Source organism: Hyperolius riggenbachi, chromosome 5 (genome assembly GCF_040937935.1).
Source record: "Hyperolius riggenbachi isolate aHypRig1 chromosome 5, aHypRig1.pri, whole genome shotgun sequence".
In the NCBI taxonomy this organism is placed as follows: domain Eukaryota; kingdom Metazoa; phylum Chordata; class Amphibia; order Anura; family Hyperoliidae; genus Hyperolius; species Hyperolius riggenbachi.
The window spans coordinates 28,485,259-28,499,938 of NC_090650.1; the positions used below are offsets into that span (position 1 = coordinate 28,485,259).

The 14,680-nt window shown below is 47.1% G+C and overlaps 1 protein-coding gene across 2 annotated transcripts in view; it reads left to right on the forward strand.

Moving 5' to 3' along the window:
* The window catches only part of LOC137519580 (acid-sensing ion channel 1C-like), a 93,390-nt gene that overhangs the window by 19,506 nt on the left and 59,204 nt on the right, over positions 1-14,680 (forward strand). For both annotated transcript variants that reach the window (XR_011021018.1, XM_068238557.1), the window contains exons 2-3: positions 7,463-7,613; positions 10,546-10,673. Coding sequence is in view for 1 of the 2 variants with exons in the window: in XM_068238557.1 (XP_068094658.1) it covers positions 7,463-7,613; positions 10,546-10,673 (279 nt within the window). In the remaining variant the exon portion in view is untranslated. The remainder of the gene's footprint in view (positions 1-7,462; positions 7,614-10,545; positions 10,674-14,680) is intronic.

Consider the following 14,680-nt stretch of genomic DNA (forward strand, 5'->3'; position numbering starts at 1 on the left):
TGGCACAAGAAACCAAGCATATATGGACTTTTTATATGACTCCTATGTGGACTTGTGCATGAATAGGATGTGTTCTTAAACGATTGTGTATAAACTGGTGCAGCATTTGCAAGCTTGCAAAATGCTGCAATGCATGGAGATCAGGCGAGTGCCTGACTGCGGTACTCTGCTGCTAGCCGCCTGTGCAGCAGCCACCTTGCTCTCTGTGCATGTTTGCATTGTGGCCGGCAGCTATGGACTTGGGCAGCTTTGGAAATTGAAAAGAAGAGGAAGCTTCTGCACTGGAGACGAGTGGAGACATGAGTGACACTGATGGCTGCTGCGGTGTGAAGGTGAGCTGGCTACCTATACTGAAAGGTGCAGGGGTGGGAAAAGGAGGGATTAAGGGAGTCATCTGGCTATCTCTACTGGAGGGAAAGGACGGAGGAGTCATCTGGCTACCTATACTGGAGGGAAAGGACGGAGGAGTCATCTGGCTACCTATACTGGAGGGAAAGGACGGGGGAGTCATCTGGCTACCTATACTAGAGGGAAAGGACGGAGGAGTCATCTGGCTACCTATACTGGAGGGAAAGGACGGAGGAGTCATCTGGCTACCTATACTGGAGGGAAAAGACGGAGGAGTCATCTGGCTACCTATACTGGAGGGAAAGGACGGAGGAGTCATCTGGCTATCTATACTGGAGGGAAAGGACGGAGGAGTCATCTGGCTACCTATACTGGAGGGAAAGGACGGAGGAGTCATCTGGCTACCTATACTGGAGGGAAAGGACGGAGGAGTCATCTGGCTACCTATACTGGAGGGAAAGGACGGAGGAGTCCTCTGGCTACCTATACTGGAGGGAAAGGACGGAGGAGTCATCTGGCTACCTATACTGGAGGGAAAGGACAGAGGAGTCATCTGGCTACTTATACTGGAGGGAAAGGACGGAGGAGTCATCTGGCTACCTATACTGGAGGGAAAGGACGGAGGAGTCATCTGGCTACTTATACTGGAGGGAAAGGACGGAGGAGTCATCTGGCTACCTATACTGGAGGGAAAGGACGGAGGAGTCATCTGGCTACTTATACTGGAGGGAAAGGACGGAGGAGTCATCTGGCTACCTATACTGGAGGGAAAGGACGGAGGAGTCATCTGGCTACCTATACTGGAGGGAAAGGACGGAGGAGTCATCTGGCTACCTATACTGGGGGATCATTAGGCTACCTATACTAGAGGGAAGGGGTCATCTGGCTACCTATACTGGGGGGTCATGCAAACGCTGGGAAAACATACAAACAGAATAAAACCATGCAGACATGGGGAGAACATATGAACAGAAGAAACTCAGGAAAACATACAAACTCCTTGAAAATATTCCCCTTTGCCAGAATCAGAACCCCTCTGAATGCAGCCGTGCTCAGCACTTAGCGGCCATCCAGATCATATTCACATCCTTCATTGCGTGACTCACGCTCATTATAAAGTGCTGAGGCCTGACAAGTGCGGTGATGATGATTCCTGGAAGTAAAAGGTGATGATGGGATAATGTGAGTGTGAGGTTCTCCCTGTAACCACAAGACACTCTGCGCCACTTAGCAGCATCCTTCCATTAAACTCTCCCTCATCTCCCCCCAAATCTCCCCTCCAGGGAAAGTCTCCGGTCTCTGAGCTCCGAAATAGCCAGCGCAGCAATTTATCAGACATCACAACTCATGGGAAGCAGGATTAAATACTCCCCCCATCCCATCCTTAAAGGACCTTTGTCGCAAAAATCTTCACATTTAAAATACATGTAAGCATACATAAATAATAAGTACGTTTCTTCCAGAGTAAAATGAGCCATACATTACTTTTCTCCTATGTTGCTGTCACTTACAGTAAGTAGTAGAAATTACATTACTGACAGATTTTGGAGTAGCTCATCTTTTCATTGGGGGGTTTTCAGGGTTTTCTTTATTTTTAAAAGCACTTAGTGAATGGCAGTTGCCCCGTCCGACTGCCAAAAAAGTGTGCAGCGAGCAGGGAGGCTGGCCAGCATCTTTGTATAAATCTTTTTCAGGGAATGTCTTTTTAAAGAATAAAAGTCATGGTGAATCCCCATGAAGTGAAGTGATGGACTAACCCAAAACCTGTCGGTTCTGTCACATTTATACTACCTACTGTAAGTGACAGCAACATAGGAGAGAAGTAATTTATGGCTCATTTTACTCAGGAAGAAATGTACTTCTTATTTGTATGTGTTTTAAATTTTAAGATTTTCTCAACAGTTCCTCCTTAACCTCCTTGCCGGTTATCCCGAACACAGTTCGGGGTAACCTGCGCAGGAGAATTTCTCAGGCCCCGCTGGGCCGATTTGCATAATTTTTTTCTCCTACACGCAGCTAGCACTTTGCTAGCTGCGTGTAGTACGTGATCGCCGCCGCCGATTCGCCGCTACCCGCCGCGCCGAGCCGCCCCCCCCCCCCCGCCCCAGACCCCTGCGCAGCCTGGCCAATCAGTGCCAGGCAGCGCTAAGGGGCGGATCGGGATTCCCTCTGACGTCACGACGTCCATGACGTCGGTGACGTCATCCCGCCCGGTCGCCATGGCGACCGGGGAAGCCCTGCAGGAAATCCCGTTCTCAACGGGATTTCCTGCATACTCTGATCGCCGAAGGCGATCGGAGTGGGTGGGGGGATGCCGCCGCTCAGCGGCTATCATGTAGCGAGCCCTGGGCTCGCTACATGATTTAAAAAAATAAATAAATTTTTTAGAACGGCAAGGAGGACTCCGAGCTCAAGTAAAAAAAGAAAGTTGTACTCACCCGGGGCTTTTTCCAGCCCAGTGCTGGTCGGGAGGTCCCACGACGGCGTCCTGGCTCCTCTCCTAGTCCCCGCTCCGGAATAGCTGACCGGCCGCAGCCCGGGCCACACTCTGCTGAGGGCTGTTCCTTCCGCGTATGACGCGGCTGACGTCACACGCCGGCCGCCTCGCGTCATCACGGCGGCCGGCGTGGCAGTACGGCGCATGCGCGCTTTAATCGCGCATGCGCAGTACTTTCACGCCGGCCGCCGTGATGACGTGAGGCGGCCGGCGTGTGACATCAGCCGCGTCATACGCGGAAGGAACAGCCCGACACTCAGCAGAGTGTCGCCCGGGCTGCGGCCAGTCAGCCATTCCGAAGCGGGGACTAGGAGAGGAGCCAGGACGCCGTCGTGGGACCTCCCGACCAGCACTGGGCTGGAAAAAGCCCCGGGTGTGTACAATTTTCTTTTTTTACTTGAGCTCGGAGTCCCTTTAATGAGGATCTGTAGTGAGAATAGCATAATGAATACAATTGCTCATTTTTTACAATATTAATTTACAGATTATTTAGTTAGCGTTTGCCCATTGTAAAATCTTTCCTCTCCCTGATTTACTTTCTGAAATGTATCACTGGTGGAGACATCTTTAGTTCTGCCAGGTTATCTGTATGGAATGTTCGATACTGAGAGTTCTATGCACAGAGGGAGATATTGCTTGCTTGGCAGTTGTCAGTATGTAATTTCTACTACTTACTGTAAGTGACAGCAACATAGGAGAAAAGTAATTTATGGCTCATTTTACTCTGGGAGAAATGTACTTCTTATTTGTATGTGTTTTATATTTTAAGATTTTTTCAACAACTTCTTTAAAGGGAAGGTCCAAGCTGTAAAAAAAAAAAAAAGCCACTTACCTGGGGCTTCCTCCACATGAAGCCGACCCGGAAGCCTGGTGAGGTTGGCTTCTTCAGCGCAGGACACCGGGAGTGAGAGGAGCTGCGGCAAGGGCACAGAATGACTTCCAGGGGCTGGAGGAAGCCCCAGGTAAGTGGAGTTGTTTTTTTTCTTTTACAGCTTGGATGTTTCCTTTAAGGTATGTACCCATGGCCAGTTAACAGATGTAGCGTGAGGGAATCCCCTCACACCGTCATGATTAAGTGGTCCGTCAGATTTGGCTTATATTATACATCAGTACTTAAAGAGAACCAGAGATGAAGCAACCTCATGTATTTTACCTTATAAATCAGTGGGAACATGACAGTAAACACCTAATCTGCTCTTTGTTACATTGTTCTCTGTTTAATTTGCCTGTTATCACCTCTAAGATAAGAATCCCGACTAAGCAGTCGGTCTGGCTTTGCTACAGAATGGGATCAGTGAATAATGGCGCACAGCGCCTATGCATAAGAATGGCGCCACATTAAAAAGATACGCTTATCGCTATTTATCGTTAGTACTACATAATAATGGCGCACAGGGAAAAAAGACGAAAAACGGCACACACTAACGTTATTTATCAATAGTGGCACACACTAACATTATTTATCAATAGTGGCACACACTAACGTTATTTATCAATAGCGCCCAACATAAGCCAAACTGCAGACGTTATTTAACTGCAAAACGGTGAATGGATTTAATGTAACACTGTCAAGGTTAGGGTTAGGCACTACTGGGGGGGGGGGTCTTAGGGTTAGGCACCACCAGGGGGGGTCTTAGGGTTAGGCACTACCAAGGGGGTGGTTAGGGTTAGGTACAGGGAGGGTTCTGTGTGAGAGTAGGGTTAGGTATAGTTACAGTACAATATACACCACAAGGGGGTCTTAGGGTTAGGCACCACCAGGGGGGGTCTTAGGGTTAGGCACCACCAGGGGGGTTTAGGGGTTAGGGATAGGTACAGAGAGGGTTCTGTGTGTTAACGCTAAATAACGATAAGGCTTTAACGCTAAATAACAATAAGGCTTTAACGTTAAATAGCGATAAGCGGCAAACGGATTAGCGGCAACACTGTGCGCCATTATTCACAGGCGCCATTTTCAGATGGATGCTACAGAATAATTATAGCTGAGACTGTGTTCTCTTTGGTGTCTTCAAGTCCAAGCCTGCCCCCTGCTGGCTTTGCTCAGGAATCATTATAGCTGAGTCATTATAGCAAAGCCAGACTCAATGCTCAGTCCGGGATTCTTATCTCAGCTAGATAACAGACACTTTTAGCAGTGAGGATGGAACAGAGAGCAGGGTAAATGTTTTCTCTAATGTTCCCACTGATTTCTATGGTAAAATACACAAGGGTGCTTCGTCTCTGGTTCACTTTAAAGAGGAGCTGTTAGGTATAAGGTCTCAGAGAAAAAAAACACATATATCAGTAGCTAAATATAGGCTGTACTTACATTACATATGCATTTCACTGTCCACGTCTGGATTTCACAGAATTTTTATATAGTATTTGCAGAGAATGATGCTCCTGACAGCTCATGGCGGGTTTCATGTTTGTATGTCTTGTATGAAGCCAATTGTGATGTAATATCCTCCCTTACCCTGCTTCCTGATGATTCGACTCACAAAAAAGATCCGGATCAAAGATCCTAATGGTTCATAATCCGGACAACACTACTGTGCAGTGAATATTAATTAGCCATGTGGCTAGGAACAATAGCGGACTCATGCAGTATACTGTAATGGAACATGTGCCCTGTGATTTTTTTTCAGTGCTGCGATGTTACAAGCTGCTGTAACATGAGCCTGTAACTTCCCACTGTGAAAGCCACCTTAGGGCCTGATAGGGAAATGAAGTGGGAGGACCCAAGGTAGTGCAGAGTGGGGAGAAGAAGCAGCCCCAGAATGCTTTGCAGTATGTTATGCGGCCTGGCGGCCTCCTTAGGGGATTGGGAATAACCAGCCTTGCTGTTCAGCAAGGATCAAAGTAAGAGAGATTTTTAACTTCAGTATTGCCTTTTTGGCTTCCTTCTAAACTGTTTAACACAGGAGAATAGAGGTTTAAATTAGCTTTAAGAGCACTTCCCAGACTATTCCTATCTCAATTGAAGAAAAAAAACATGTTAAATGATAGTGTTCCTTTAATACACATTTCAGTAGAGAAATTAGGTAATACAGGAAATTAGGAGACTATTATTTATCAGAAAACTTCAACACAAGAAGGATTAAACTTGGGCATCCTGAGATTTGTGGTTTATGGCAACAGCGGGGATCCCGGGACACCGGAGCTGCGGCGATGGACAGATAGGCTGCCAGGAGCTGGAGGAAGCTCGAAGTAAGTAGATCATGTTTTTTTTTTTTTTGCTCGCACCGGTCCTTTAAACCCCATACACAGGCTAGATGAAACTCAGTTGAGGTTCCTGATAACGACCACCTCTGCCGAGAATCTAGTGTGAGTACAGCAGCCCGTGATGGCTCCGCTAACGGTCAGCTCGGCGGATCAACTCAGCCAAGCACTGGCTTGAAAGCCATAGGTGCTCCAGTATAGGTTAGACAGCCAAAGGTGCCCTAGTATAGTTTAGTCAACTACGAGTGCCCCAGTAAAGGTAGTTAGCTATAGGTGCCCCAGTATAGGTTAGCCAGCTATAGGTGCCCCAGTATAGGTTAGACAGCCATAGGTGCTCCAGTATAGGTTAGACAGCCATCGGTGCCCTAGTATAGTTTAGTCAGCTACGAGTGCCCCAGTAAAGGTAGTTAGCTATAGGTGCCCCAGTATAGGTTGGCCAGCTATAGGTGCCCCAGTATAGGTTAGACAGCCATAGGTGCCCTAGTATAGTTTAGTCAGCTACGAGTGCCCCAGAAAAGGTAGTTCGCTATAGGCGCCCCAGTATAGGTTAGCCAGCTATAGGTGCCCCAGTATAGGTTAGACAGCCATAGATGCCCTAGTATAGGTTAGCCAGGTATAAGTATCCCCAGAACAGGTTAGCCAGCCATATGTTCTCCAGTATAGGTTAGCCAGCCATATGCGCCCCAGTATAGGTTAGCAAGCCATAGGTGCCCTAGTATAAGTTAGCCAGGTATAAGTACAGTATCTCCAGTATAGGTTAGCCAGCCAAAGGTTCCCCATTATAGGTTAGCCAGCCATAGGTTCCTCATTATAGGTTAGCCAGCCATAGGTTCCTCATTATAGGTTAGCCAGCCATATGTTCCCTAGAATAGCCAGCTACAGGTGCCCCAGGATAGGTTAGCCAGGTATAGGTGCCCCAGTATAGGTTAACCAACTATAGATGCCCCAGTATAGGTTAGCTAGCCATAGGCTCCTAAATATAGGTTAGCCAGCCATAGGTGCCCCAGTATAGGTTATCCAGGTATAGGTATCTCCAGTGTAGGTAAGCAAGGTATAGGTGCCCTTCCACCGCAGGTTGGGGGATTACAGATGAGGGGGAGCAGCGGCACACTGGTACTCAGCCACGCAGGGTGTGACTCCTTCCGCTATGCATTGAAATGCAATGGCAGCTTTCAGAGCAGATAAACTGTACTTTGGGAACTTGTAATTTGTAAACAGACAATTGTACTTGTGCACAAAATCAAATATGGTAACTGCATTGGTTATAAAAATTAGGAAAACACATTTTTATTGAATGTTATGTAAGAGTTTTATCCCACTTTAACTGGATTAAATGCTCCAGTGATTCCCAGCTTTAGTGAATGAAGCCCAGCTTGGTGATGAGATCTCAGCATGTTCCTCGCCTATGTCCTGCAGGTGTATACACGCTATGGCAAGTGCTACACGTTTAACTCGGGGAAGGAAGGATTTGAACTCCTCTACACGCTAAAAGGTGGAACCGGGAATGGCCTGGAGCTGATGCTGGACATACAACAAGATGAGTACCTACCTGTGTTTGGAGAGACAAGTAAGTGACCTTCAGCAGGAGATGTAAAACCAGTTATGGGAGTGATCAATCCTGCTGACATTTAAATCACTACATAATCTGGGCTCTGGATACATGAAAGAAATGTTGCAGCTTTGTAGCAATCCCTGCAATCTCATCTAATAATCTAGTTATACCCGGAGTCCATCCGAAAACTTTTAGTCTTAGAGCCTTCTGTCATGCTGCTCCTACCTTATGGAACTCCTTGCCTCAGCAAATCAGGACAGCTCCATCCCTGAATGTGTTTAAATACAGACTGAAACCCCACCGATTCAGTTTGCAGAATTATAATTTTACCCTCTGTGTTAATACTTCATCCTATTACCAACTACTGATTCTGAGAGAGCCTAAGCGCTTTGAGTCGTATGAAAAGCACTATAGAAATGTTATTGTTATTGTTGTCAGTCACATGACCCTGACTGGTGGTGACCCCTATTACTCTCCCCGACTGTGTGATTCACTCCTTTATTGGCCTGTCTAATGGAGCTTAGATCAGGGGTAAAATGCTTTTATGGGGCTTTGGGCTGGTTATGAACTGGGTGGGGGTTGGGGAAATGGGTTAGGGAAGACACCATAGTTTCCTTATGAGGGGTTGGACTGGCTATAAACTGGGTGGGGGAGGGGTGGCTTCCTTTCTTCGCTTCCTGTGGGACTTTGGACTGGAGGTATTCTGGGGAGCCTTGTGGTGACCCCGCTTATTTCTTTCTTCTACAATTACTTATTTCTGCTAATTTACACAGCAGATGTCCTGCCTTTAAAACTTTCCAGTACTCGTTATTTTACTTTTAATTAGATGATAATTTATCAGTATGCGATTCGGATTAAAGAGGAACTGTAGGGTAAATAACATAATTAAGAAAATGTCTTTCTTTCTTGTTTTTTTTTTTTTTTTTTTACAAAATAACTTTATAAATCTATATTATAATATATATGATATGTATATAATGTGTTTGCACATTGCCAAAAATCTCATTGTCCAAGTGCACTGGAAGAAGAAGGGTGCATAGCTAAACAGCCTAGGCTAAGCTTCAGTGGGAGGCCAGGGTTACATACTAATAATGCATTCTATTATATGTCACTACAGTGCCCCTTTTTGTAGCAATATGTAGTATTGCAGTTTAGCCACTAGATGTCTCACTACTGTTATTAAAGAGACTCTGTAATGTCAAAAAGATCCCCTGGGGGTACTCACCTCGGGTGGGGGAAGCCTCCGGATCCTAATGAGGCTTCCCACGCCGTCCTCTGTCCCACGGGGGTCTCGCTGCAGCCCTCCAAACAGCCGGCGACAGACCCGACTGTAAAATCAATATTTACCTTTGCTGGCTCCAGCGGGGGCGCTGTGGCTGCTTTCCGCTCCGAACTACACGGAAATACCCGATCTCAGTCGGGTCCGCTCTACTGCGCAGGCACCGGAAACTTGCGCCTGCGCAGTAGAGCAGACCCGACGGCGATCGGGTATTTCCGTGTAGTTCGGAGCCGAGAGCCATCAGAGCGCCTGCGCAGGAGCCGGGAAGGTAAATAATGACGTCATCTTGTACGGAGGGCTGCAGCGAGACCCCCGAGGGACAGAGGACGGCGTGGGAAGCCTCATTAGGATCCGGAGGCTTCCCCCACCCGAGGTGAATACCCCCCAGGGGATCTTTTGATGTTACAGATCCTCTTTAAGGATTCAACTTTGTACAACTTGTTGGTTCCTCCCTGTGTATGTGTAAAGGCTTGTGTGATAAGCATGATTAAAGCCTCTCCGTTATAATCTACCATGTGTGTCTGCAAATAGAAGAAACCTAACATAACAAACATGGTGGCAGCGGTGTACAGGAGTTCAGAGTAACAGAGCACCAAACTGAACTCACAAGAAGAGGCAGCAACCCTGCAAGGAAGAGTCAGCCACAGCAACAGTGAGTAAAATGTCCCTGTACAGTTAAAGACACGCATGATAGATTATAACTGAGAGGCTTTAAAGAGAACCTGTACTGAGTAAAATTATTTAAAATAAACACTCGAGGTAACTTCAAATGAACATTACATAGTTACCTCACCATCAGTTCCTCTCAGAAGCTCACCATTTTCTTCTTACAGTGATCACTTCCAGTTCTGACAATATTTTGTCAGAACTGAAATATATCAGTTGCTCTCAGTTATATATCAGTTGCTGTCAGTTATAGCTGAGAGGAGAACTGATGTGTCCATGTTTCCCTATGGCTCAAGTGAGCGATGTTACAGTTTAACAGTGTGCTGACCAGGAAGCTGTTATGGTGTAATGGTCATTTTCAAAATGGAGGACGGAGAATTCTATTGATCACAGTGGACAAACAGGACGCAGGAGAGGAAAAAGAGATTGAGTAATAGACTACACAGGAGGTAAGTATGACTTGTGTATGCTTATTTTGACTTTTAATTTTCAGTTCAGGTTTTCTTTAATCATGCTTATCACACAAGCCTGTGTCCTTTACACATACACAGGGAGGAACCAACAAGTTGTACAAAGCTGAATCCTTAATAACAGTAGTGAGACATCTAGTGGCTAAACTGCAATACTACATATTGCTACACTTTTATATTTTGCTGGTTCTTTCATGTATCTTTGCTACACTGAAAGGGGTATATGGCAACAAAATGCATCAAAGACATTTGTAAAAGTTTGGTCCGATTGGCTTCATTTACTTTAGATTGGTAACTTGAGTCAGCTCTTGTACAAATGGAGGCTGGTGGTCAGTTAGTTGACTTATAGGCTGCTATTTGGCCCTGCTTTTATTTTTATGTGTTCAATAAAGTTTGTCTTAAAAAAAAAAAAAAAGCTACGCTAATCTGATCACTTTTTCTCTTTTATGCCTCCTCTTCACCCCTCCCTTTCCCTCTCCCCGTACTCCTCCTCTTCACCCTCCCCTTACCCCTCCCCTTTCCCCTCCCAAAGAGGAGACAGCATTTGAAGCCGGGGTGAAGGTTCAGATCCACAGCCAGGATGAGCCCCCATTTATAGACCAGTTGGGCTTTGGTGTAGCTCCTGGATTCCAGACCTTTGTGTCCTGCCAGCAGCAGCAGGTAACCCTTCCCCAATGCTCATCAGGGTGACATACCATTCTCATCCTCCGTGTTGTCTGGTGTGGCCCCAACAGAGAAATTTTACAAGTGTCTAGTTCAGTCCTACATAATATTTCAAGCTTTGTTGGATGAAATAAATTCATTAATTTCAAGAACCTCCATTAGTATACAGGGATTATCTGCTTACAAGGACTTGGGGAGCAGGACCACCATAAAATGGGTGCATGTAGTACCTCCGTTCTGGCCTTTGGTGAGGAGGATCCCTTGCCTTGGAAGCTGACATACAAAAGTAGCCCTGAACTTCTGCATCCCTCCCTAACATGTCCATTCTGAGTGGACTTAGGGCTCAATCAGGGGTCTAGTCCTGGGAAAAGAAGTGAGTGGACTCACCTAGAAAACCCAAAAAATGGGCGTGGTCAAGCATACTGTGGGCGTGGTCATGGGTGGGGCCAAATATACATGACCTTAGCAGTGATGTAAAAGGAAAAGGTCTGCCGGGGAAGTTTGAGCTCTGCCGTAGTGTATCCCCCAAAATAGATGTAATCTGACAGCATTTCACCAAAAAGACACATAATCTGGTAGAAATTCCTCCAAAATACAGATAATATGGCAGTGGTTCCCCCAAAATAGATAATGTGGCAGCAGCAGTTCCCCCAACATACACAATTTGGAAGCAGTTCCCCAAAATATGCGAAACCTGGCAGCGGAACACCCAAAATACATATAATCTGGCAGCAGTGGTCCCCCAAACATACACAATCTGGCATCATTTCCCCAAAATACGCATAATCTGGCTGCAGCCGTTCCCGTAACATACACATAATCTGGCAGCTGTTCCCCAAAATACACGTAATTTGGCAGCAGCCGTTCCCCTAACATACACGTAATCTGGCAGCCAGTTCCCCAAAATACATAACAGCGGTTCCACAAAAATGCAGATAATCTGACAGCACATCCCCCAAAATAGGTACCCCCAGCATAGGAAGCCAGGTCTATAGGTGTCCCCAGTATAAGTAGCCATGAGTATAGTAGTCCCCAGTATATGTAGCCAGGGGTATATGTGCCCAGTATATGTAGCCAGGGGTATACGTGCCCAGTATATGTAGTCAGGGGTATATGTCCCAGTATATGTAGCCAGGGGTATATGTGCCCAGTATATGTAGCCAGGGGTATATGTCCCCAGAATATGTAGCCAGGGGGTATGTGTCCCCAGTATATGTAGCCAGGGGTATATGTGCCCAGTATATGTAGGCAGGGGGTCTATGTCCCCAGTATATGTAGTCAGGGGTATATGTCCCCAGTATATGTAGTCAGGGGTATATGTCCCCAGTATATGTAGTCAGGGGGTATATGTGCCCAGTATATGTAGTCAGGGGGTATATGTGCCCAGTATATGTAGCCAGGGGGTATTTGTCCCCAGTATATGTGGTCAGGGGGTATATGTCCCCAGTATATGTAGTCAGGGGGTATATGTGCCAGAATAGGTAGCCAGGTGTCCCCCCAGCAGGAGGGGAGCAGTGCAGAGAAGATGGAGAGCTGTGAGCAGCGGTGGAGAAGGGGGCCATCTCCCCCCCTTCTCTCACCTCGGGGCTCTCCTTCCCTCGCTCTCCCCTTCACAAGTAATGTGCGGGCAGCCGGCAGCGGGCGGGACTTACCTCTCCTCGTCGTCGGAACATCGGATCTGCATGCCGCAAGTCTGGTCTGGTTCAGACCAGAGCAGCGGCACGCAGATCCGGCGCCGGAACGAGGAGAGGTAAATCCCGCCCGCTGCCGGCTGCCCGCACATTACTTGTGGAGGGGAGAGCGAGGGAAGGAGAGCCCCGAGGTGAGAGAAGGGGGGGGGGGATGGCCCCCTTCTCCACCGCTGCTCACAGCTCTCCTTCCACTGCGCTGCTCCCTCCACACATGCCAGCGTGGACGGCGTCCACCCTCGGGAAATGGTAAGTGGACACCGTCCACGCCCCACTTGACCCCTGGGCTCAATTCACAAAACATTGCCGCATGAGGTACAGGTGGAACTCGAAAAATTAGAATATCGTGTAAAAGTCCATTTATTTCAGTAGGTGAGACTAATATATGAAACCGACTCATTATTTGCAAAGCGAGATATTTCAAGCTTTTATTTGTTATAATGTTGGTGATTATGGCTTACAGCTTATGAGAACCCCAAAATCCAAATCTCAGACCATTAGAATATTGTGAATAGGTTCAATATTCTAGGATCAATGTGTCAGACTTTAAGCAGGTAATGAATCCAAAACTCCTGAAAATGGTTCCTATTTCACATATTAGTTTCGCCTTTTCAAGGGACCTGGAGATCAGGCTTAAACCGCAATTTTGACTTACCTTGGGCTTCCTCCAGCCCCCAGTAGCCTGCAAAGTCCCCTGGCGACCTCCTCTTCTGCTCCCGACTGACTGAACAACGCATGTGCAGGATTCGTAGCGTGCGCGGCGGGGATGCGCACTGGTGACACCAGGCTGACGATGCCGATTAATGGAGCCGCCAGCAGGACCATGAGAGCACACAGGAGGACGCTGTGGGCTATGGGGGGGGGGGGGATTTGCACGGGGGGGGGGGTTTGGGGTTCAGGTAAGTCCAAATTGCAATTTTAGTCTGAGCTCAGGGTCTCTTTAAAGGGATTCTGTAGGGGCTTCCTGTGGATAAAAACCGCCACTTACCTGGGGCTTCTATCAGCCCCCTGTAGCAGTAATGTCCCGCGCTGTCCTCCTCCGATACGCTGTACCCCGCCGCCGGCCCCGGTTCTAGCGCAGCACGCAGTCCATCTGCGGCTGCGCGCCCGTGCTGGCTCCCGCCCCCGTCATGCCCGCGTCATCAAAAGCTTTCTGCGCAGGCGGAGTACAAGAAACCTTCGTACTGCGTCTGCGCAGTAAGCTTCCGATGACGCGAGCGGCAGCGCGCATTATTCGGCTATAACGAATAATGCCTGGCGCCGGCGGCGGGGAATGGGTTATCGGAGGAGGACAGCGCAGGACATAACAGCTACGAGGGGCTGATAGAAGCCCCAGGTAAGTGGTGGTTTTTATCCACAGGAAGCCCCTACAGAACCCCTTTTAGTTTCGCGTTTTACCTGTAAAGCAGAAAACTGCTGATTTCACTCAATATTTTCTCAAATGTAATTTCACAAACGCTGTTAAACCCATGGAAAACTAAAATTACTGATTAGTGAGGTAAATTATCAAACTTGTGAGGTAAATAACAAAATTGTGAGGTAAATACCTCATAAATGTCAATTCACAAAGGATAACACATGCTGTAAAGCAAGTAAGATTTTCGGTATTTTATTTCCAGCCTGGAGCTGTCAGTAAGATAACAAATAGCCATTCAGAAGGTTACAGTGGTTTGCAAAAGTATTCGGCCCCCTTGAAGTTTTTCACATTTTGTCACATTACTGCCACAAACATGCATCAATTTTATTGGAATTCCACGTGAAAGACCAATACAAAGTGGTGTACACGGGAGAAGTGCAACAAAAATCATACATGATTCCAAACATTTTTTTACAAATCAATAACTGCAAAGTGCGGTGTGCGTAATTATTCGGCCCCCTGAGTCAATACTTTGTAGAACCACCTTTTGCTGCAATTACAGCTGCCAGTCTTTTAGGGTATGTCTCTACCAGCTTTGCATATCTAGAGACTGAAATCCTTGCCCATTCTTCTTTGCAAAACAGCTCCAGCTCAGTCAGATTAGATGGACAGAGTTTGTGAACAGCAGTTTTCAGATCTTGCCACAGCTTCTCGATTGGATTTAGATCTGGACTTTGACTGGGCCATTCTAACACATGGATATGTTTTGTCTTACACCATTCCATTGTTGCCCTGGCTTTATGTTTAGGGTCGTTGTCCTGCTGGAAGGTGAACCTCCGCCCCAGTCTCAAGTCTTTTGCAGTCTCCAAGAGGTTTTCTTCCAAGTTTGCCCTGTATTTGGCTCCATCTTCCCATCAACTCTGACCAGTTTCCCTGTCCCTGCTGAAGAGACGCACCCC